This window comes from Mustela nivalis (genome assembly GCF_964662115.1).
Source record: "Mustela nivalis genome assembly, chromosome: 1".
Taxonomy (NCBI): Eukaryota; Metazoa; Chordata; class Mammalia; order Carnivora; family Mustelidae; genus Mustela; species Mustela nivalis.
In genome coordinates, this window is record NC_139020.1 from 167,896,082 (window position 1) to 167,922,787 (window position 26,706).

Consider the following 26,706-nt stretch of genomic DNA (forward strand, 5'->3'; position numbering starts at 1 on the left):
GTCTCTTTTACTTAATATTCTGGGGAAAGGGAGACAGAGACAGAGAAATTTCTATTTTAGAAAGATTATCATCATAACTGAATGAATACTGTATCAGAGGGGCTAATCTGGAGGCATGGATAGCTGTAGCTATGCATGAAGGTGAATCAAATGGGGCCCAGAAGTTAACAACAGTGATGGAGTGGCTAAGGGGCCACCCTCAAGATGTGCTAAGAAATAGAGTCAGGGTTAAAATCTAAAATGCTGTGCTAACCCCTGAGAATCCAAAAAATAAAATGAAAATATAAAGCCTTTTCTTGGGGAATTTACAGTTTAGTTTTAGGCACAACTGAAGATAAATGATGTCACAGGAGTTCTTGTGATTGTATGTTTTGAAAATTAGCCTTTAAATGTTTAATACTTGTATTTAAACTAGGACCACTGAACACTTCATTCAGGAAACAATGCAGTTAGGCTTTAAAATGCCTCTGAGTTTTCTGTATTCACCATGACACAGGCAGTGACAAAAACAAAACAAAACAAAACAAAAAAAAACAAAAGGAAAAGAAAACCCTAAAATCCATCCTAGATGGAGAACTGGGAATTAAAAACATGTTGCATCACACTGCTTTAAGTTTTGTGATGGGATCATAAGACAGAAGAAGGTAGTAGAGTCAGAGAGAGAGCAGCTGTAATAAATCACAGTAAACAGGTATAGGATATAATTTTTTATGACCCACAAGCCACAAAATTATATATCATAAAATTATATATCATAAGTGCTTCATCTACAGGCTTTGTTTTTCTAAAAGGCAAAGGAAGACATGCAATTCCTCCTTCCTCTTCTCCTTCCCTTAAATATTTATTGAATGCCTTTTATATGTCAAATACTATGGTAGATTATAGAGTCACAAGGCTAAGTCCTTGACCTTATAGAGGTTATGGTAGGGTAGGGAAGACTGACAATTTCCACACAGTAAAAGAGAACACTGTATCTCTGAAAGAGAGAGAAGCCCAAAAACCTATAAGGAAAATAAAATCCCATAATTAGAAAATTCAACTAGCTCCTGATATCTATGAAAAAAAAAATCTCAAAAAACAAAAACAAAAACAACTGAGGGTTGTAAAATAGTTATTAATAGTCAATTAGTCTCACTTAAGTATTCTAGGAAAGAATATTCTAGATTAAGATAGAGTACTAAATAAAAGTACGTCTATGGTTTATCTGACTAATAATGGCTAATTACTTTATAAGACCAATTGAGAGGGGCACCTGGGTGGCTCAGTGGGTTAAAGTCTCTACTTTTGGCTCAGGTCATGGTCTCAGGGTCCTGGGATTAAGCCCCGCATTGGGCTCTCTGCTCAGCAGGGAGCCTGCTTCCTCCTCTCTCTCTGCCTGCCTCTCTGCCTACTTGTGATCTCTGTCTGTCCAATAAAAAAATAAAATCTTAAAAAAAAAAAAAGACCAATTGAGATATCTGTACTAAGTAACTGGCATGAAAGACCAAAAGGATAGTTCATCTGTTATTTCAAATTTTGAAAAGTTGACATCTGTCATAATACCATGGGCAGTAGCAAATCATTACTATTTGTGTCATATTGTGAAGCAGTGGTCATGGGATTCTCCTAAAAATTGTCCGGCAAACTTGAAAGTCATAGTGATGTACTTGTTCTCATAATCTTTGAACCAAATTTGATTCAAAAGTCTAGGATAGGAGGAGTCAAGATGGTGGAGAAGTAGCAAGCTGAGACTGCTTCAGCTAGCCGGAGATCAACTAGGTAGCTTATCTAAAGATTGCAAACACCTGTAAATCCATCGGCAGATCGAAGAGAAGAAGAACAGCAATTCTGGAAACAGAAAAACAACCACTTTCTGAAAGGAACTCTACGGAAAGCGCTCAGGGAACAAAAGCTCCTGAAAGCAAACCCAAGCGGATTACTCACCCCGGCCCCGGGTAAGGGCGGTGTAATTCCGCCTGGGGCAAAGACACTTGAGAATCACTACAACAGGCCCCTCCCCCAGAAGATCAAGAAGAAATCCAGCCAAGACCAAGTTCACCTACCAAGGAGTGCGGTTTCAATACCAAGGAGAGCAGCAGAATTCCAGAGGAGGAGAAAGCCAAGCACGGAACTCATGGCTTTTTTCCTGTGATTTTTTTTTAGTCTTGCAGTTAATTTAATTTTTTCTTTTTCATTTTTTGTTTTGTTTTGTTTTGTTTTGTTTTCTTCTTCTCGCCTTCGGGTAAATATTTTTTTTTTTTAACTGTTACCTTTTTCTTTTTTAACGATTTTTTACTAGTTTATCTAATATATATATATATTTTCTTTTTTACATTTTTCTCAGGTGTTTTCTTTTTTTAAAAATTTTTTTCTTTTTTATTTTTTTTTCTTTTCTTTGTTCTTTTTTTTTCTTTCTTCCTTTTTGAACCTCTTTTTATCCCCTTTCTCCCCACTCACAATTTTGGATCTCTTCTAATTTGGTTAAAGCATATTTTCCTGGGGTTGTTGCCACCCTTTTAGTATTTTACTTGGCCCTTCATATACTCTTATCTGGCCAAAATAACAAGACGTATAAAAATTCAACACAAAAAAAAGAACAAGAGGCAGTACCTAAGGCGAGGGACCTAATCAATACAGACATCGGTAATATGTCAGATCTAGAGTTCAGAATGACAATTCTCAAGGTTCTAGCCGGGCTCGAAAAAGGCATGGAAGATATTAGAGAAACCCTCTCGAGAGATATAAAAGCGCTTTCTGGAGAAATAAAAGAACTAAAATCTAACCAAGCTGAAATCAAAAAAGCTATTAATGAGGTGCAATCAAAAATGGAGGCTCTCATTGCTAGGATAAATGAGGCAGAAGAAAGAATTAGTGATATAGAAGACCAAATGACAGAGAATAAAGAAGCTGAGCAAAAGAGGGACAAACAGCTACTGGACCATGAGGGGAGAATTCGAGAGATAAGTGACACCATAAGACGAAACAACATTAGAATAATTGGGATTCCAGAAGAAGAAGAAAGAGAGAGGGGAGCAGAAGGTATACTAGAGAGAATTATTGGGGAGAATTTCCCCAATATGGCAAAGGGAACGAGCATCAAAATTCAGGAGGTTCAGAGAACGCCCCTCAAAATCAATAAGAATAGGCCCACACCCCGTCACCTAATAGTAAAATTTACAAGTCTCAGTGACAAAGAGAAAATCCTGAAAGCAGCCCGGGAAAAGAAGTCCGTAACATACAATGGTAAAAATATTAGATTGGCAGCTGACTTATCCACAGAGACCTGGCAGGCCAGAAAGAGCTGGCATGATATTTTTATAGCACTAAATGAGAAAAACATGCAGCCCAGAATACTATATCCAGCTAGGCTATCATTGAAAATAGAAGGAGAGATTAAAAGCTTCCAGGACAAACAACAACTGAAAGAATTTGCAAACACCAAACCAGCTCTACAGGAAATCTTGAAAGGGGTCCTCTAAGCAAAGAGAGATCCTACAAGTGGTAGATCAGAAAGGAACAGAGACCATATACAGTAACAGTCACCTTACAGGCAATACAATGGCACTAAATTCATATCTCTCAATAGTTACCCTGAATGTGAATGGGCTAAATGCCCCTGTCAAAAGACACAGGGTATCAGAATGAATAAAAAAACAAAACCCATCTATATGTTGCCTCCAAGAAACTCATTGTAAGCCCGAAGACACCTCCAGATTTAAAGTGAGGGGGTGGAAAATAATTTACCATGCTAATGGACATCAGAAGAAAGCAGGAGTGGCAATCCTTATATCAGATCAATTAGATTTTAAGCCAAAGACTATAATAAGAGATGAGGAAGGACACTATATCATACTCAAAGGGTCTGTCGAACAAGAAGATTTAACAATTTTAAATATCTATGCCCCCAACGAGGGAGCAGCCAACTATATAAACCAAGTAATAACAAAATCAAAGAAACACATCAACAATAATACAATAATAGTAGGGGACTTTAACACTCCCCTCACTGAAATGGTCAGGTCATCCAAGCAAAAGATCAGCAAGGAAATAAAGGCCTTAAACGACACACTGGACCAGATGGACATCACAGATATATTCAGAACATTTCATCCCAAAGCAACAGAATACACATTCTTCTCTAGTGCACATGGAACATTCTCCAGAATAGATCACATCCTCGGTCCTAAATCAGGACTCAACCGGTATCAAAAGATTGGGATCATTCCCTGCATATTTTCAGACCACAATGCTCTAAAGCTAGAACTCAACCACAAAAGGAAGTTTGGAAAGAACCCAAATACATGGAGACTAAACAGCATCCTTCTAAAGAATGAATGGGTCAACCGGGAAATTAAAGAAGAATTGAAAAAAATCATGGAAACAAATGATAATGAAAATACAACGGTTCAAAATCTGTGGGACACAACAAAGGCAGTCCTGAGAGGAAAATATATAGCGGTACAAGCCTTTCTCAAGAAACAAGAAAGGTCTCAGGTACACAACCTAACCCTACACCTAAAGGAGCTGGAGAAAGAACAAGAAAGAAACCCTAAGCCCAGCAGGAGAAGAGAAATCATAAAGATCAGAGCAGAAATCAATGAAATAGAAAACAAAAAAACAATAGAACAAATCAACGAAACTAGGAGCTGGTTCTTTGACAGAATTAATAAAATTGATAAACCCCTGGCCCGACTTATCAAAAAGAAAAGAGAAAGGACCCAAATAAATAAAATCATGAATGAAAGAGGAGAGATCACAACTAACACCAAAGAAATACAAACTATTATAAGAACATACTATGAGCAACTCTACGCCAATAAATTTGACAATCTGGAAGAAATGGATGCATTCCTAGAAACATATAAAGTACCACAACTGAACCAGGAAGAAATAGAAAGCCTGAACAGACCCATAACCAGTAAGGAGATTGAAACAGTCATTAAAAATCTCCAAACAAACAAAAGCCCAGGGCCAGACGGCTTCCCGGGGGAATTCTACCAAACATTTAAAGAAGAACTAATTCCTATTCTCCTGAAACTGTTCCAAAAAATAGAAATGGAAGGAAAACTTCCAAACTCATTTTATGAGGCCAGCATCACCTTGATCCCAAAACCAGACAAGGATCCCACCAAAAAAGAGAGCTATAGACCGATATCCTTGATGAACACAGATGCGAAAATACTCAACAAAATACTAGCCAATAGGATTCAACAGTACATTAAAAAGATTATTCACCACGACCAAGTGGGATTTATTCCAGGGCTGCAAGGTTGGTTCAACATCCGCAAATCAGTCAATGTGATACAACACATCAATAAAAGAAAGAACAAGAACCATATGATACTCTCAATAGATGCTGAAAAAGCATTTGAAAAAGTACAGCATCCCTTCCTGATCAAAACTCTTCAAAGTGTAGGGATAGAGGGCACATACTCAATATCATCAAAGCCGTCTATGAAAAACCCACCGCAAATATCATTCTCAATGGAGAAAAACTGAAAGCTTTTCCACTAAGGTCAGGAACACGGCAGGCATGTCCATTATCACCACTGCTATTCAACATAGTACTAGAGGTCCTAGCCTCAGCAATCAGACAACAAAAGGAAATTAAAGGCATCCAAATCGGCAAAGAAGAAGTCAAATTATCACTCTTCGCAGATGATATGATACTATATGTGGAAAACCCAAAAGACTCCACTCCAAAACTGCTAGAACTTATACAGGAATTCAGTAAAGTGTCAGGATATAAAATCAATACACAGAAATCAGTTGCATTTCTCTACACCAACAGCAAGACAGAAGAAAGAGAAATTAAGGAGTCAATCCCATTTACAATTGCATCCAAAACCATAAGATACCTAGGAATAAACCTAACCAAAGAGACACAGAATCTATACTCAGAAAACTATAAAGTACTCATGAAAGAAATTGAGGAAGACACAAAGAAATGGAAAAATGTTCCATGCTCCTGGATTGGAAGAATAAATATTGTGAAAATGTCTATGCTACCTAAAGCAATATACACATTTAATGCAATTCCTATCAAAGTACCATCGATCTTTTTCAAAGAAATGGAACAAATAATCCTAAAATTTATATGGAACCAGAAAAGACCTCGAATAGCCAAAGGGATATTGAAAAAGAAAGCCAACGTTGGTGGCATCACAATTCCGGACTTCAAGCTCTATTACAAAGCTGTCATCATCAAGACAGCATGGTACTGGCACAAAAACAGACACATAGATCAATGGAACAGAATAGAGAGCCCAGAAATAGACCCTCAACTCTATGGTCAACTAATCTTCGACAAAGCAGGAAAGAATGTCCAATGGAAAAAAGACAGCCTCTTCAATAAATGGTGCTGGGAAAATTGGACAGCCACATGCAGAAAAATGAAATTGGACCATTTCCTTACACCACACACAAAAATAGACTCAAAATGGATGAAGGACCTCAATGTGCGAAAGGAATCCATCAAAATCCTTGAGGAGAACACGGGCAGCAACCTCTTCGACCTCTGCCGCAGCAACATCTTCCTAGGAACAACGCCAAAGGCAAGGGAAGCAAGGGAAAAAATGAACTATTGGGATTTCATCAAGATCAAAAGCTTTTGCACAGCAAAGGAAACAGTTAACAAAATCAAAAGACAACTGACAGAATGGGAGAAGATATTTGCAAACGACATATCAGATAAAGGACTAGTGTCCAGAATCTATAAAGAACTTAGCAAACTCAACACCCAAAGAACAAATAATCCAATCAAGAAATGGGCAGAGGACATGAACAGACATTTCTGCAAAGAAGACATCCAGATGGCCAACAGACACATGAAAAAGTGCTCCATATCACTCGGCATCAGGGAAATACAAATCAAAACCACAATGAGATATCACCTCACACCAGTCAGAATGGCTAAAATCAACAAGTCAGGAAATGACAGATGCTGGCGAGGATGTGGAGAAAGGGGAACCCTCCTACATTGTTGGTGGGAATGCAAGCTGGTGCAGCCACTCTGGAAAACAGCATGGAGGTTCCTCAGAATGTTGAAAATTGAACTGCCCTATGACCCAGCAATTGCACTATTGGGTATTTACCCTAAAGATACAAATGTAGTGATCCAAAGGGGCACATGCACCCGAATGTTTATAGCAGCAATGTCCACAATAGCCAAACTATGGAAAGAACCTAGATGTCCATCAACAGATGAATGGATCAAGAAGATGTGGTATATATACACAATGGAATACTATGCAGCCATCAAAAGAAATGAAATCTTGCCATTTGCGACAACATGGATGGAACTAGAGCGAATCATGCTTAGCGAAATAAGTCAAGCAGAGAAAGACAACTATCATATGATCTCCCTGATATGAGGAAGTGGTGATGCAACATGGAGGCTTAAGTGGGTAGGAGAAGAATAAATGAAACAAGATGGGATTGGGAGGGAGACAAACCATAAGTGACTCTTAATCTCACAAAACAAACTGAGGGTTGCTGGGGGGAGGGGGTTTGCGAGAAGAGGGTGGGATTATGGACATTGGGGAGGGTATGTGCTTTGGTGAGTGCTGTGAAGTGTGTAAACCTGGTGATTCACAGACCTGTACCCCTGGGGATAAAAATATATGGTTATAAAAAATAAAAAATTTAAAAAAAGAAGAAAAAAAAAGTCTAGGATATATTAACGCTGTAAATTCTATCATAAGCATTTACTTTTACCTTTGTTTTAGAAAGAGGAGTCTGTATGTCTAATTTAGGCTTTTTGGGCTATTATGTTGTCCTAAATATTAAAGTGCATTGGGAGTGAATAATCTCTCATTCTTAGGATATGGAACAACAAATTGTTTTTTTTGCTATTGCATGTGTATTCATTCAAATAAACAGGGCAATTTATGCAAATATCACTGTTTTATAAAAATCTCTTCATCTGAGAAATTCATGTTACAGTCCTCTCTGAAAGTTCAACAAGGAACAGCACCCATTCATATTTAAATATCCAATGACTACATGAGAGAATTACTGAGGTATTCTTTGACAGTTTATAGAGAAAGTGTACCTAGGCTTCCATGTTCCAAATGAATTATATGGCCTCCTGATGGAGGATGGCTCTTTTCCTCAGAGATCATTGTCTGGACTTGTTCTATCAAAGTATGAGAAAGGATTGTTCACACATGTTCTTGACTATGTGCCTGATGGATCCACCTCACACTCTAGTTCCATAAGTAGAACTGCTTTAGGACTTAAGTTGAAAGTAAGGTTTGGAACTAAAGTATCCTGAAAGGGTAAAACTCTTTTTTTTTTTTTTTTTTTTTTTTAAGATTTGTTTATTTATTTGAGAGAGAGACAGCATGCATGGGAGAGGCAGAGAGAGCATCTCAAGCAGACTGCCTGCTGAGGCACAGCACCCACGCAAGGCCTGATCCCACGTGGGGCTTGATCCCAAGATCCTGAGATTATGACCTGAGCCGAAGTTCAAGGTTTAACTGACTGAGCTACCCAGGCATCCCAGGTGAAACTCTTAAAGACATTTATAAAAGAGAAGAATCGTAATCTTCAAAGTCAAACTGTTCAGGAAGAATGGAAGTAACCCCTTCAAGCCTGCTAGCAGTACACAGACACATCAATGAGCTTATGCTTTCTCTCACTCACATTCTCTCCCTCTCTTTCTCTCCATACACACACAATACATATATAGGACAATATGAATACTTAACCTCCTTTTCATCTTATGCGTCTTATCTAATGAAAGCATGTTAGCAAAAATAGTAACTCAGCTATTATATACACTTATAGGTTATATTATATTATATAATTATATGTAATATATAAAACCTTGTAGTTCCGGCTGAAGGCAGATGTCATCCATCACTTATATTATTTTCAAATTTTTAAGACTCAAAAAGTAACTCTACTAATGAGTAAGGGACAGGTGAGGTTATGGAGAGACAGGTTGGGGACTACCTGACCAGGCTCACAGAAATCCCAGATATGGAGAAATGTTATAGACAAGTTATTAACCAGAGAGAAGGAAACAATAAATCCACCTTGTCTGTTCTAAATATTGGCAAGATATTTTCATATTTACAAAGCCACCTGTTTGTCTTCAATGTTATAGACAAGGTATTTGCCAAGTGCCCTGGTCAGTTTTCTATAAAACACTAACCATAAAATCCCTCAATGGCAACCCATTCGGGCCCCCTCACTCTAAAGAACTCCTTTTCTTTCCTTTCTGTTCTCACCTTCCCTTAATCAACTTTCACTTCACTTCACCCAGTTGTCTGACAGATTCATTCTTCGACTCTGTGAGACAAGAACCCTGCAACTGTGTGAGGCACTAATAAGAATCTGGTATTGTTAGGTGTGAAGTGATTCCCTATGTATGATCGTACTTAACGTTACTAACCTGATGAAGCAGGTATTAATTTCATTCTCTACATGAGGAAGCTGAGACCTTCAAAGTTAAATCATGTATCAAAAGTTTTACAGCATGGAAGTAATAGTGCCTGTTTCTCAATTTCCCATCCTTCTGACATCAGAGTGCTTACTTTTCTCTGTGCCCCACCACCCCTCCTACACATACATGTGGACCTGAATCTTTCTTTGGGGACAAGGTTCTACATTCCTCAGACAAGAGGAAAAAAAGTAGACATTTAAAATTACCCTTAAAAATTCCTTAAGCATATATACTTCTAAGAAATTCCAATAAAGCAATTTTTTTCTTTTCTTTTTTTTGTTTCTGAATTAGAATACATCACTGTTTCTTTGGCTGAATATCAGAGGAAGCAACTGGATTATTTTAGAGACTATGGCATATGATTATATATCTGTCTACTGAAGTCATGCTTGGGGTAGGAAGATGCTTATATTACGAGGCCACAGAAGTGACAACAGCTGAAGAAGCAGTACAATCGTGTTTCCCACCTCAAGTTTTCTCTAAGTAATGTACACATTGGAGAGTAAAGGTCCTACATGCCATTTATGTTGCAATATCCTCTCCTTTCTTTTCATTAGGAGAGGAACAGGGTGTTTGCTAAGCTCGTGAGTGCATTCACTTATATTAATTGCACGTATGCTCTGGTTTCAATGAAATTTATTATAAATACACAGTGAATATCATAATACTTATAGGAAAATAACCCTCAATATTTTCTTGCAATTCTGCAACTGGCTTTTTAGTAGTTACTCTCGTCCCCAAATTCAAAGGCTCTTAAACTGAAGAATCTCATCCGAAATGCCTGCCGATGATACAATTTTTATTTCTGCACAGGGTCATTTCACTGTATGTTTAACAAAAATTATGAGGTTGGAGTTCACACTGTATTGCAACAGCTTTTCCTTTCTGCAGTGTCATTATAAAGCAGACTCTGATATTGTATCTTAAGTTATCACCAAGTGACACTAGGAATAAACAACCATATGAAACTCACCACTGATCTATCTATAAAATATAGTCTTATATAAAGGATCCAAAGCAAACATTTGCCTTGTTCCTGTCCTTTACTGAACAATCAACATGATTTTGACCTCATGGACACCACATTTTGTAACAAAATAGGTACTGTTCTTTGCTTTATCCGATACAAAGATCAGCATTAAATCTGAGACCAACTTGCAGCAATTACGTAGAATAAGATGATATCTGAACTGTGTCTCTGAGTCTTACCTTATTATTTTACCCATATTTTCTATTTATCTTTTATATTGGCTTTTATGCTCATATTTTAGTTATTTCTCTAAATTGGCTTTTAGCATTTGGATCAAAATAAGAGTCAAAAAAACAAAGAAAGAAATAAAAAATGCAGTTATCAAAGCTGATAAGGTATGGCTTTAGAGATTCACAAAGTGAACTATTAATGATGCCTATAAGTCAAAGCATGCATGACACAAAACCAGATTTAAGTTTTCTTTCCTAATCAGAGAATTTCTGGCTGAACTATACTGAATATGTTTCCCTTGGAAACACTGTGGCTGAGACTGTAGTACTGAATGAGACAGACAGGATCCCCTCTTAGAGTCTCTGGGGCAAGACAGAAAACACTGACAACAACAAATTATACTAGTATGTGACAAGTGCTGTGGGAGAAGACACTAAAAATACAACCAAGTGGGTAGACCCAAGGAAGTTTGGAGTATGCTTATATATAAACCTAGATATGGCATTTAGGATGAGACCTGTCAACAGTCAAGAGTTTTCTAGTCAAAGGTATGAAGAGTAAGAACACTTCAGTCAGATGGAAAAGTATAAAAAGGACCCAGTTCTCAAGTGAATTATTCAAATTAGAGCAAACAGTAAGGGACTGAGTTAAAATCATGGGATTTATACAAGCCCTGGCTCCCTTTTTCAGTCGCCAAATGCAGATATACCATCTATTCACTAACACATAACATGTCTTGGTGAAACTGTAGTCTGACACCCAAGCATTCAAAACCATGTCTTCAGGATTTATGACATCTTTCCTCATGAAAAGGACCTTTCCTGTATGTGTGTGTGTTTGCCTTAACGGTCAGCTACACATTTATTGTATCCAATATTTCCGTATGGGGAAGCCTCAATATTTATTGCCAGAATTCTGAAATGTGAAGATTCTATCTCATTTTTCAAAATCTCCCCAATGGCAACCAGCTGGCCAAACACTTGAACTCATTACTTCCATTTTGAGCTAATGAAACATGAAAGAATCTACTACAAGTACTATTTAATCGAACTGTTTTTGTCAAAATAAAGTTCCAAAGATTATTTGGCTAAATACAGTCTACCATCCAGATAATTTGCTTAACTTTGTTGTGGATAAGTCATTCAGAGTTGTCACTGTCATTTTTCTTCAAAGCAAAGAGCCCCCCATGATTAGTGTCTCATAATTTTAAACAATTTGTGCATTTTAGAGAGGGGCAGAGAGGAAGGACACGCACACTCAGCAGCACCGCCTCAGGTTTCTGTATGCAGCCTGCAATCCACACCATTACTCATTACACAGAAGTAAGGTACCAGATTAAGTGCATATTCTCTTGTCTTCCTTTCTGCTACCGAAACTTAAAGGACTCCAGTTTCACACTTTTGAAAATATTCTCTTCAAAAATGGCAAAACATTATACATAAAGTCTTTACCAATTTACTTAATAGGCAGTAGGAATGTGAGAGTAGGGGTATGGTGATTATCTACAGGGTTGGTTTGATATGACAAAGACTGGAAAGGACATTAAAAGCCATAGACATGTGAAGACGGTCATTTGACCAATGCAATCTCTTCCTACCTGCCTCTTTGGAAATCTGTGTGAAGGATTCCACACCTTTCTCTCCATAACTCCCTTCAGATGCAAGGGTAGACACATAATTCCAGCCTAGGGCCTTCACAATGTCCACCATAGCCTGAGCTTGGAAGGAGTCGGGTGGGACCACACGAGAGAAGAAGTCGTAGCGTCGGTCATCACTTAACTCAGGTGCTGTTGATGCGTAACTGATCTGGGGAATCTGGAAAGAAAGGAAAGCACCACATGAGAAAGCACACGACCAGGATGTGAGAGACTCATTTATACTTAGGATAATTTGCTCAAAATACAGGGCTTGAGCTCCAAAGAGGATGTGTGTTTTAGCAAACAACACCCTGCAACTGTGAACCATCTAAATGCAACCAACTACTTTCAGACAGCACAAAATGGTATACTTTTGTGCCTTGGCCTTTTGGTTCCTCCTCAGAGAGAAAGAGGATGGCATGGGAATCACATGAGTCATGGTGCTTAGGAGAAAAGAGTTTGCAAACATTCTGACCAACACTTAGAATCATGCTTTACTTTTTTTTAACTTATATATTTATTTGAGAGAGAGAATGCAAGCAGGAGTAGGAGGGAGGGGCAGAGGGAGAGGGAAAAGCAGGCTCTCTGCTCAATGGGGAACCAATCATAGGGTTTGATCCCTGGACCTCTGCGATCATGACCTGAGCCAAAGGTAGGCGTTTAACCGACTGAACCACCAAGATGCCCCCATGCTTTACTTCTTAAAAACTATTAGACACCACCCCCACCACCACCACAAAAACACAACTGCCTAACTGGAATTTGTATAGAGATTGGTTTAGTTGACCCAGCTCATGAATATTGGTGGAAGTCATTAGACATCTAACATTGAGTACCAACCATCTGTGAAGAAACACCTAAGCGAGCTGCATGCATTATTTCATGTATTATTCATAAGAATATTATGAAGTAGCTAAGTAACACCCTGAGAACCAGGCCAGGGGGGTTCCTTGCCACAAAGCCTTCTCTTCAGTAGTCCCTGTACTCTGGAGGGCCTTCCTCAAAATTTCTTAAGCTCCTCTTTGGGTGATGATAGAGGGCTGGCAGTTCTGCTTGTGTCAAGCCCATAGGGGTGCCTGATTCCCATTTTTCCATTTAGACAGTCCTCTAGTCCCTTACCCTGCAGGTCTCCTAAAAGCTCTAGAACTTATACCTGTGAGGATCATCCTTGGCCCCAATAGCAGCCCCCTCATTCCAGAAGGGTAGCCTAACATGCAGATTTCTCCCATCACCTGATATAGCACTTGTTTCCTAAGATCGCATGAGATTAGGCTATCTAAGAAGGCCTGACATCCTGAATTTAGCTCAAATTATGTATACATAAAGAGGCCCTACAAAAAATGTTTGCTTGGGATTACAAATACCCAAGAGGAAACCCCGAATTAGCCATCAGTTAGGACCCTGCCTAGGAACTCTAAACCACTTATGACTACAATACATTGTCCCCTCGGTCTTCTAACCTCAGCATGCAATAGACTATGATTGGTACCATTAATCTGCCTGTAAGAATGAGCAACTTCACAAAATTCTGCTTGCATATACTCCCCCGAGAACTTACTCTTGCTTTATCATATGGATTTCTGAAGTATCTACAGACCATTTTTGATCTTTGCTCAAGCAAAGCCCAAAGGTCACTCTGCTCCAAAAATGCCAAAGTTACACTGGAGTCAATTCTTTGAGCCCTGAAAAATTCTACTCAGTGTTTATCTATTCCTCTCCTTCCAGTGCAGTTTGACTAAAGTAAACCCATTTACTGTTGTTTAAAGCTGGTTACCACCTCTGTAAAGCTCATTTTCCTAAGAACATTCCTAGGTCATCATTACTCTACCAAGTCAGACAGCCCTGACAATAGATAATACCCACCAGGCAGCCCATACTTGATGCATTTTCCTCCTTGTCCACGAGGGGCACTGTCACTGATTCAAAGCCCAAAATCAGTGTGACAAAGTCAGCTGATAAGGAGAAACTCCTTGTAGTAGTAGGTATTGTGAAATGTAATGGAAATAAAATGGGATTTAGTATTGACAGGATCCAGAACCAAAGTCTGATGTTTCTCTTCATGACAGTGTGCTCTTGAGAAGTTGTTTTTTGTTGTTGTTGTTGTTTGTTTGTTTGTTTGTTTTAAATTCAATGAGGTATCATTAATAAAAGGTTGTTTTGATGGATAAGAATAATGATTATGCTATGCTTAGCATAATGCTGGGACGGACTGGTTGATTCATACATGGGGGTGATGATAATCAAAACAGACAACAGTGTGTCTTTCCTTACTAAGTTTACCCATTACTCATATTTGACTTCCCAAGTACTCCATGGCACATTATCACATACATTTCCCTTACTGTCTAAGGGAAGAAATTTTTTTTATATATTTCTGTCATTATTGCTTTAGAAATAATGCCTATTATTTATCCAACTCTTTCTTATAGCCAGTTATGTTCTAAAAGTTTCCTATACATGAGTTTATTTAACCATCAGTAAATATTCTTTACTATATTAGATTACTACCTCATTTTATATAAGTGGAAATTGAGAGTTCAAAGTAGAATGTGACCTTGCCTCAAGTCACAAAGTTGTAAGAAAGAGAGCAGTACTCACATCTGAAACTATCCGGTGCGAACTTCTGAACTCTCTTCTGATACTTTGCTCTATTGCTGGTAAACCATTTTAATAAGAAGAATAAAACAAGGAAGGCAAGTAGATATTTGGAGTTCACAGCACTGACTACAGAGCCACTAAATGTTTTTTAGTGATCATTCTTAGACCGTTACTCAAACATTTTATGTAAACACCTTGTTGAAGCCGATATAGATATCTTAGTAAAATGAGCTCCATATGTTTCATTTATCATTCCAAGCTTATGAATTTTAGGTAAGGAAAACATCAAATGAATAAAGACTCTGGGTGGGAAAAAAGGAAGGGATTAAAGGGAGGGATGAAGAGAGAGGGAGAGAGGAGAATAGTGGAGAGAGAGACAGACATTTTCATATAAGAAATAAAAAGGAAAGAAGCCAAGCATGTCAATACATTTCCATCAATTTCAACTTGTGGAAATGTGAAAGCTTCATGCTGTTGCACAGATGCCTTTGCTGCCAAAAGTCCTTTTCTACCTTTGAGACAGTGCTAATGAAGATACATCCAGCCCTCTACTTGAATTTGCATTTATGTAGCTGCTGTAAAAAATCAGAATTGTAAAGCACTCCCAATACAAGTGCATTTTCTAAACTGTATCCCAAGTTGAGTGATGAAAATCCTGGTGAAACAATTTTTTCCCTCACTACCATGCATCCTTTCAAAGTGGTCACTATCTGGAGTCTATCTCTTTATCATAAATAAGACATATCTCCTGGTTTAAGACTCATATGCACCTTTAGGATCATGCACACGACTTACACACAGTGTACTTATTCCTACATTATGCATATTTAGAATAAGGAATGAAAGAACAAACGGATTTCATTTCTGTGATAAAAATATAGCTGCGTAAGGTATGCCTCCTCACAGTAAGAGGGGAGAGACTGCAAGAATTTATGTAACCTATGAAATATGATGCTACTTACTTAAGTAATGTGTTGCATATTTAGTTACTTGTTTTCAAAATAGCATTTAAGCACACCAAGTAATTATTTTGAACTGTATGTTATAATTGGTACCTACAACTGGCCAAATTATTTTTAGTCATCTCCCGTAATTGACCACACTCTCCTTGATATGGTAGCGATACCTTCTCCTGCTACTGAAACCCTCCTGTCTATAGTAATGCAGAATTGATCTTTTGATGAAGTAAATTTAGTGTAATAATACTTTGGCTATAGAAAAGTAAATATTCGATTTCTCTTTGAGACTTCCTTTCTCTGATAAAACAAAAAACAAACCAAAAAAAAAACCCACTAAAGTGTTTTTTTAAAAGATTTTATTTATTTGACAGAGAAAGATCACAAGGGGGGTGGAGGTGGAGCAGAGGGAGAGGGATAAGCAGACCCCCCACTGAACAGGGAGCCTAGACCTGGACCTGGACACTGGGCTCAGTCCCGGGATCCCGGGATTAAGACTTGAGCCAAAGGCAGATGCTTAACTGACTGAGCCACCCAGGTGCCCCAGGCACTTTTAATCTTTATCATAGGACTAAATTTTCATTTTATTTTATTATTCTCTACTCTTCATAAAAATTTGCCTATGACATAAATATGGTTTTGTTAATGATGAGTCCCAAAGAGGACTGGGGACATTTATAATCCATTATAATTGTATGTATATGTTATAATGTATGAACTTGTACTTTTTCTTAGAAATGTATATTATTTGTGAAAAATAGAGAAACAAAAGGAAAATAACTTTAATGACTTCATCCCTGTTAGCATTTTATCTCTTTACCGTTTTTTGTTTGTGCATGTGGGTATGCACATACATATTATAAAGTATGAAAATGTGAGTCTTAATCTCTTCTTTCCTCCTCCCCTTACCCCCAGCCTTTCATTTCTCTTTCCCATTCTTTTTGGTTGTATAATATGCTCAGCTAAACCTGTTCTAAGCCTAATGTTCACTGTTGAGTGCTTAAACATTTTCCAAGGTTTTGCCACTAGAAAAAAAAAAAAAAAAAGATGAATCCTCAAAGTTAATTTTGTGTAGATATCCATGAACATTTTCCTAGAATATTGTTCAAGTCCCTACCCTCACCAATGTGACAGAAATATTTGAAGCTTACCTTTAAATATTTCCCTATATGGGAATTATTTGGGATTATTGTAGAAGGTAGACCAGCAATCTATAGTGACTTCTCTTAAATGGTTAACTACTTGCCCCAGCAACATATATTAAATAATTAATCATTTTTTATTGATGAGAAAGACCATCTCCTGTCATGTATTAAATTCTTAAGTATCCTTTGATCTTTGGAGTGTATTCTCATTTCACTTTTCTATCTTCCACGTCTTGGGGCAGTATTTTACTATTTTAGTTCTTATAAGCGTAGAGGATTTAGGGCTCTATTAGTTGGAATGTGTCCTCTATTCATAGGTGTTCTTTTAAAAATGACCACAGGCAATCACACACGTTTAATTTTCTAGCTGAAATTTTAGCATAATTTTTTTCAAGTTCATAATAAAGTTTCATTAAGATTTTGACGAGAATTACATTATATTTATAAATTAATTTGGGAAGAATTGATACATATATAATATTTTATTTTCCCCATGAGAAAATAACTATTTTCATCCATTCTGTTGTTCATTTTTTTCTCTTAGTAAAATTTTATGACTGTCTCCATATAGGCACACTATTATCTTTATTTCTAGATAATTGGTATTAACTTTATTTGTAGATAATTGTTATTTTTATTGCATTATGAATGATATAACATTTTTATTTTGTTTTCTATTTATTGCTAGTATACAGGAATCTATTAATTTTGTATATTTACTTTGTGACTTACACCCCTGTTAAAATTCTTATTAGTTTTAATAGCTTTCAGTTTATTTCCTTGGGATTTTCAGGTAAGGGAAGTTATATTATAAAAATTCATTTAGTTTTATTTTCTAATTACATCAGCTAAAATATCCAGGAAAACAAAAATGATAATGGTGAAAACAGCTTCCCTTTTTCACATTTCTCAAACTGAGCATCTGAAGTCAACTAGTGTTTATTTTTATTTCTTATCTTAAGAAATATATAGTCAAAAGAAGAATTAAGACTGTCAGTTAAAATCTTATTTTACAAAACAAAACAAAGCAGTGTTTAGATAGAACTCATGGTACTCTAAGTGTCTTCAAAGAGTAGATAAAGCATCCACCTCCACCAAGTCTCTTTTTTAAAGAAAATCTCAATTTCTCTAATTATTTCTCCCAAGGTATGAATCAGGTGACAATAATTACAAGATGGAAACTAGTTTCAAGTAATAAAGTTTTTGAGCTATTCTCACACCTAAAAATTGTCATTTGAAAGCTATGTAGAAACCAAATTCCTTGACCCTTTTTTAAACAGTGAAAAGCAAATAAAATATAAACAGCAATAAAACCATCATTCTTCAAGTTATGAGATGTGACATTTCTCAAACCTATATATTACTCTTAAAATAGAAAAGAGAACAACAACCATACAAAATCCCAATTCACTCTGGTCTTACTTTAACCTTTAAACTATGTATGCACATTTACAATTCTAAGAATTCCTATAAATCTAAGAGAAGTACGACCAGGGGGAAATTAATTTCAAGAATTTTCAAGAATAATTAAATGGGCATTTAAATAACTTATATCCTCTTTATCTTCTAAAAAATTCAAGTTCATTTGTATCTAACAAATACAGTGACTGTGGTACCTGATTTGTTTGGCATACAGACGGAGTAATCAAGTTAATTCACATCCATTTCCTGGTACTCACAATCACTAGGAGGCCCGCAAGGCTCTCTCCTAGCCTCCAATGTTCTCCCTAGAAAGCCAGAGTTCATGGGAAGGTCAACTGATGAGTTTTGAAACACTGTGGTTTTCCTTCTGAAATAAGTGTCGCAACTTTCAGTATGCTGTTAGTTACCTGTGTAATTATCTGTTTATTCTTCTCTCTTTTTCTGGAGAAAACTTACCCCCATGGAGAACAAGGACCTTGTTCATCTTCGCCACTAGATAGCACTGTGAATGAGTAAGCCAGCAAATGAATGAATAGAATAATCATAAGAGAACAGAATCGTCATCTGCTTGGTTGGTGTGGGCCGAGAGACCCACAGGAGTTGGGAGTTATCCAAGTCTTTGGTGGACCTGTGACTGACAGGTTTAGGCATGGACGCAAATGCCTTCTTTTGCCCTTTTTTTCCCCCTTGGCACACTATTCCCTAGGATTTCCCTCCTCTTCATTGGAATGTAGAATAAGCTGACATTAGTTGGGGATTCAAAGGTAAAGGGAACTTCGGAAATCATTTAGACTGTTCATTCTGGTTTTTTTTTTCTCTTAGACCTAAGATTTGATAATTCTGGGCACCACTGGGCAGTGCCCAGAGTTCAGTCTAACTCTGCAAAATATACTTAAATTTATCATTTTAAATAGGGTCATTCTGCCCTGCTGTCTCCTTAGCTTTTCTGCCTTCCCCAACTAGGCTTGGATGTCAGATGCAAGAAGCAATTAGTATTTGGCATCCCATGTCCTTGGTTCTAGTTAAATGTCTTTGTTCAATGTTAACATTGTCATAAGCAAATTAAAATAGGGGGTAAAAAAGGGAATAAATTAAACAAATCTAGAGAAAATAATTCTATGCCCTGTCTAATAGAAAATCAAATGAATGTGTGATGTACTTTCACTTTTCAAGTGTTGACAAGATTGAAATCTATTAAATTTAATTTATCTCATAATTACTGCAAAGTTAAACATTTCTAAGCAAAGGGATACCTTGGGCTTGGAATAAACACTCTTTTAAGCATCACCTTAGTGTCCAAATCTGCCAAAATAACTGAAAACCCAAATCCAGATTTGGACTGGATTACTCTAATGTTTTTAATCAAACTGTTACCGTTATCCAACGTAAACTTGATACTCTTTAAAATAAATTCTTAAATATTTACAAAATGAAAGACCCATTTCACTTATTTAGAAAAAATGAAAGATCTGAAATTGGTTTGATGCATTTTGAACTTCTTCTTCTTTATATTAGAAGGACTGCCTATGACCAGGTTGGTTACCTGGAAACTTGTTATTTTTGTAAAACTGAATGAGGTTTATGGTTCCATGTTCCTGGGAAATCTGCACAGCAAGGAAAGGAAATACAAAATGTACTAATGCTTGTTCCAGAGGGCAGTTTCCATAAAACTTCTTAAAGACAATTTTTGAATGTATCATGTGCAATTAAGATAATGCTTCAGTGTACCTGTTGAGATATTAATGAACTCCCAGTGGGGCATTATTAAGTTCACAGTTAGCAGTAATTTCACTCTTAGTTCTTATTAAGCTTTATTGATATGGATCTGGAAAAAGGGGAAATGAATAAATAAACCTTCCAGGTTCATTCTTTGAAGCATTCTCTTCAATTTATACTTATCTCTTCCCTCAATATCTCAGCTCATATAAGGATGGTTGGACTTCAATCCTGATTTTTGGTGGTATTTATTTATTTCAAAGTACTGAGTAATGATTAATAACTTTCAATTTGTCTAATATCTGGAGTTTCATTCAACTTTAAATTACTCACAACAGAGATTATCATCAAGTATTTCAACTGTTTTTTCCTTCATCTTTCATTTCTTTAATTGCATAACACCAAACACCTTCAACATTTCCTGGGTGGTAATAACCATCTTGGCAACCAAGTAGTTCTATGTGTGGATTGCAAGCCAAATTTGTATAATACATGTTTCAAAAAATTTATCTCTAATTTGTTTTATTACAATTTCTTTATTAAATCTCTCTATATATTGGGCTTTTAGATGTGTGATACTTTATATATGTAACCTCATGAACTTTGGCAACAACCCTTAATAGATAAAAATATTACCATCATGAATTTCATTGTTTTGCCTTCTTCTCTCCAAGTTTCTAGAATTGCGGTAAAGATAACCGTATTTCAGAATCCAGATGTTGGCACATGTGGCCAAATAGAACACATTATTCATATAGCCATTGAGTCAAGGGGAACAACATCACCTGATCTAGACTAATGTGAATAAATGAGATGTAATATAAAGGCAAAGTGAGGCAACCTAATATTTTACGCCTCTCATAGTTGACAAATGTTAAGAACGGTTAGGAGATGTCCTTGGAACATCTGTGTGTCACTTAGAACATGTATATCCACTGCGTTTTAAATTCAAGTTTTAGAATAATCCTCATTTTTTAATTTTATTATTTTTTATTTTCAATTTTTTAATTTAAATTCAATTAACTAACATATAATGTATTATTGATTTCAAAGGTAGAGGTCAGTGAGTCATTAGTCATATCCAGTGCTCATTACATCAAGTGCCCTCCTTAATTCCCATCAAACAGTTACTTCATTCCCCCACCCATCTCCCCTCCAGCAACTCTCAGTTTATTTGCTATGATTAAGAGTCTCTAATCGCTTGTCTCCCTCTCTGGTTTCATCTTGTTTTATTTTTTTTCCTCTCTTCTCCTATGATTCTGTTTTGTTTCATAAATTCCACATATGAGTGAGATCACATGATAATTATCTTTCTCTGATTGACTTATTCTGCTTAGCATAATACACTTTAGTTCCATCCATGGCACTACAAATGGCAAGGTTTCATTTTTGATGGCTGCATAGTATTCCATCATATATCTATACCACTTCTTCTTTATCCATTCATCTGTCAATGGACATCTGGGATCTTTCCATAGTTGGGCTATTGTGGACATTGTTGCTGTAAACCTTGGGGTACAGGTGTTCTAATCTTCAAACTCTATCTTGGCATAAGGTCCTCCAGCATTCAGGACTTCTGTTAAGCAGCTATGCTCTTTTTTTCTTTAGATAATTTTTTGAAGATTTAGTTAACTTTGGACCAAGCTGATCCATACTTTCAAAGGACTCAGTGATTGGTTCTATGATGGACTTTCATTTTTTTTTTTTTTAAATCTAAATCTGGAAAATATATACTGGTTTAGTAATTCCTAACTACTCTGATCTTTAAGAGTCACCCATCTACCTCCCCAGCCATGTTCTGAGTGAGAAGCCCTACTTTATGTAGACATGAAAACACCAAAGTAGGAGAGGGACAGGATCTAGATTGGAGCCTCTCCTTATTTTTCTACCTGTTTGTATTCATTTCCTTCTCTGCACTGTCTGGATGCGCACAAGGGAAACAAGGGGGTGATATTTTCTTAAGGGTCCTGAGACCATCATAATTTTGTTGAAGTCACATTCTTGACATCCTGATTCTAATAAATTAGTGTATAAAGTCCCTGGCAGGGGTGCGGGGACACGTCTCTCCACACTTCTTATGACCATAAATACCCAAGAAGGGGCACCTGGGTGGATTAGCGGTTAAACATCCAGCTCTTGACTTCAGCTCAGGTCATTGTCTCAAGGTCATGAGATCAAGCCCTACATCAGGCTCCATGCTCAGTGGAGAGTCTGCTTGAGATTCTCTCATTCCCTCTCTAAAATAAATAAACAAATCTTAAAAAAAATAAAAAGACAAAACAAAAAAGAGAAAGCTGGAACTTTTAGATGGTTAACAGGAGCCAAAACAGCGATAACACATGTTATTCCCATCAAGATAGACAAGCTCACCAGGGTTATTTTTCTACCCATAAAATAGGGTTAATCATATAAGCCCAAGCTACATCACAGGGTAAAAGTGAAAGAGCTACAAAACAAAAATTTGACATGTCATACATGGCATACAATGCTGTTTTGTCTGGTGATAATTTGCTTAAAGAAGCATCCTACTTAAAAGTGTGTCTGGGGATATATATGTATATAGTATACAGACATGATCTCTAAGGACTTTTGTAAATTAGATAAATATCTCCACCCACATTTCCATAGCTTCAATGACAACGTTAATGGAGACCTTTCTGATACCCCTAACATAGCACCATAGAAGTCATCAGCATATGCTTTACTAGAGAAACAGAGGAAAATGGGGAGGGTGAGTTTTATAACCTTTCAGCCTTCTTCCTGATCCTACACATCTATAAGTTACCTCTGGCCAGTATTCCTGCAGACAACCACATATTAAGAAAAAAAAAAAAGTCACCAAAGTAAGTGCTACTTCAACATTTCTCATATTTATTAGATATGATCCCAGATCTCTTTGAGGCCACGACGGCCAGAGTCTCACATCTTGAGTGTGGTTTACCGAACACCCAAGGCTGAGTTTTGAGGTTTTCCACTAGCAATATAAATGTCAACTGTCTGTAGAATGGGATTCCTTAACTTTGCTGCTATTGACTTCTGGAATCAGATAATTCTCTCTTGTGGTACAGGGAGGGATCATCTTGGGTGGTGTAAGATGGTTAGTGTCGCCCTTGACCTCTGTCACTAGGTGCCAGTAGCACAACCTGCAGCTGTCACAGTCAAAGATGACTGCAGACAACACAAAATATTGCCATCTGTGTGTGTGTATGTGTTGGGGCAGTCGGAGGGGGCCGGTGCAGGGGGTGAAAAATTGCTTCAGTTGAACCAGTTGAGGTTTGTATGTGGAAAGGACAATTGTAGTCACAACACTGTGGTCATAAAATAAAAATGAAGAGATATTTTTAATGTCTTGCCAACTCAGCTTTACATATTTCCCCCTCTACCTGTCAATCTTTCCCAATTATCAGAGCTCTGTGCATTTCCCTGTCACCTTCAATTATCTGGTCTCTCAAAAGAATGCATGGAGATAAGCAACTGACATACTCAGTCCTTCACATGGACATGGCCAGAAACTTCTTAAAGTGAAAAAGAAAATAAAATGAAATCCAAACTTATTTTCTCTCTGAGAACCATTGCCACCTTTATAATTATGTTCTAGTCCAGTAAAAAGGAGTATTGAAAATGGACTACTACAGTTAATTGATGTTGTAGTAAACTATGCGCCATGGTCTATGTGAATTTCAGTTTTTAAGAAGTTAGGGCACAACAAAGTGCACTAAACAGAAATGCTATTGAACATGATGCAATCTTTGCTTCATGACTTAGGAGCCTTTTCAGGGTCTGGCAGGGCTCTAGGTACGTTAATTCTCATTGTATAAGACTACAGATGTAGATGTTCCAGAAGGTGAAGTTAAATCTGTGCTGATCCTTTGATTCCCTGAAAGAGGCTTACAAGACAAAAATTCCTTATTTACTTTTTTTTTCTTCTACAAGGGAGGGAAAGCTATGCTGTTTATTTTAGCTTTTATATGGCTTATATTCTGAGTAAACAAGAATTTAGGAACTATTTATTAATACAAATAGGATGATTTATCAGATTCCTGCATAATAAATATCATTTAATTTAGGTAATATGATACTATACTAGCACTGTATGACTAGAATTTTTTTTTTATTTGTAAATTTAGGAATTGTAGGTATAAGAATTAAGAGATAGACTAGCTTTAGGGAGTGTGATGATTTAATATGTAAATATATTTGAAACCACTTTGGTGGGGGAACTGGTCTAAATGAAATACAGAAATGTCAGTATTTAAATTCAAAATTTGGAGGCGATATGACCAAGATGGGCTGTTCAAGCTAATTGGAAGACAGGAGGCAGATAGCCCCCAGCAAAGAAACGAAAGAAAGTTTCTGATGAAAACAATGCATAAAGTAAGACATGGGATTCTTTTGAAGAAAGCAGAGGAACTTGCATGACTTGAGAGTAGAATCCATAATTTCACTTGCTTTAAAGCTGGAGAAAGAATAGGGCAAAATGATGAAATAAAATGAATAACTATCTGAGTTTATTTTGTTTCTTCTATTATAGTAATAACTTTTACACACTAATAAAATACACAGAACCTTTCTGACATCCATTAGTGTACTCTCAAAAGAATAATAAGGGGACATAAAGGAAGAAATCTCAAGAGTTACTAGTCCCAGGTACTTGGTGTGTAATAACTGAAATGTTCCTTTCATCAACAATGTGTCACTGATCCTTCAACAAAGTCTCTGTGACAGAAGTTTTTCATGGTTTCACCTGACACCTGAAGAGGGGTATTCCCTATTGTTTGGGGAAATGAGGAATTTGGTCACTTTGCTAATAGGTATATCTCCTGCCTATAGAACTCAAGCATTGGAAGAAGCAGTAAAGCTGAGCATTTGTCTATTTTTTTTTTTTTCTTTCAAGTCTTTCTTCCTAGTTCCTGGATGGGCATGGAAGAATAGAAAAGGAAAACAAATGTCAAAGATTTTGGAAGGACAAAGTCTCAGCCAGAGGTCCAAAATGTTGGTGAAGTTCAACTGTGGAGTTAGTAGATGTTGATATAATTGTAAACTATTTGAATTTATATTAAACAGAACTGTCAACCGTAAGTAAGTAGAACTTGTACTGGTTTCTGCCACTCATGTCTTTCATTGACCCAGATATCTCCCTCTGGAAAGAAAAGTACTGCATTCATCTCTATGTTAGCTTCAGTTTTGGGGACCTGGAACCAGGTGACTAATTCTTAGTTAAGCATATGTGTGATAAAATACGCCCGTAAGATTTCCAGGATATTTTGCAGACTGAAATAGCCTGGTAAGTTTCTTCACTGTACATTGTTGCAAATATTGATTTGTTCTGGAATTTACCATTTTTAATATTCTTTCCCTATATCCTGCAAGATCTACTATCACATTACCTGCCACCATATCATCATCCAATTACCATGATTGCATATTTTTTTACATGTAATTATATTTTAGATTGACCTATGGAGATTGAGGGAGAGAGAAAATATCACCAATGGCAGTACCACATCTGGATTTTAACAAGGTTGCTTCAGGAAAGATTTTGAGACAGATCTGCTAATCCCCTCCATAACACATGGATTCCTATTAGAGGCAAGTTTTGCCTGGACGTGGGCATCATAACTTTTCTTGATCTTGTCCTTTAGATGCCAGGTTGCAAATGGTGAAGGATATGATGCTGGTACTAATGGAGTCAGATCTCTACTTCTTCCAGGAAAAAAAATAAAAAGATAGGCAATATAATTTGTGAAAAGTCACCTTGTCACAGTGTTACTGAAAAATTATTAGAATCACATCTTTTGACTAGTTCTTACAGTGATGTTTCAAAAAAATCCATAGTGTTTTAAAGTGCATGATCCCTCTGTACATTATATTTCAAAATTAAAAAGACTCATTCTGGCTTTTATCCAATACCAATTATTAACTGGTTTGGTTTCAAAAATAGAAAACTCAAAATAACAGTTACTCATAAACATGTGTTTTATATGAGTCATATAAAATGTTCTATATGTTTATATGTTTAAAATGTTTTATATGAGTCAGATAAAATAAGTTGATAAACAGCCCAGAGCTGGCAGAATGGCGGGACAGTCCCATTGTCACCAGAGAACTAGGCACTTTGTAGTTTTCTGCTCTACCATACCAGCATATCAATTCCATCTTCAACATCACTTATGGTTCTAAAGGGTATCAAAGCTCCAGCAATGATAGACTCCTTTGAGGCAACAATATGGTAGATGTGGAAAAAGACAAAGGGGCACATTTTCCAGTGAGATGAAGTCTTTCTAAGCCATATTTCCAGCCTTGCATGTAACATTTCCACCTATGTTATTGTTCAAAAGAGTCTCATGATCACAACTAGTTGCAAGAAAAAAAAATTTGTTTAATGTAGTCTTTTAGTCATGTACATTGTCATCTCAAATAATACTGAAGTTTATTACTAAGGAAGAAGAAGGAGTATAGACAGAGTTACCATTACCTACCACAATCTTGAAGGATGGGTAAGTCAGCCATCTGCATCTCTAGGCCATGGGACTGGTAAGTCGATACAGCTGACAATTCAAGTCTGATTAAACTAACCTCCAAAACAATTGTGGACAAAACAA

The 26,706-nt window shown here is 36.7% G+C and overlaps 1 protein-coding gene across 7 annotated transcripts in view; it reads right to left on the reverse strand.

The window, feature by feature from the left end:
* The window catches only part of GRM7 (glutamate metabotropic receptor 7), a 924,866-nt gene that overhangs the window by 625,421 nt on the left and 272,739 nt on the right, over positions 1–26,706 (reverse strand). For all 7 annotated transcript variants that reach the window (XR_014298757.1, XR_014298758.1, XR_014298759.1 and 4 more), the window contains exon 2: positions 12,229–12,445. Coding sequence is in view for 3 of the 7 variants with exons in the window: in XM_082683125.1 (XP_082539251.1) it covers positions 12,229–12,445 (217 nt within the window). In the remaining 4 variants the exon portion in view is untranslated. The remainder of the gene's footprint in view (positions 1–12,228; positions 12,446–26,706) is intronic.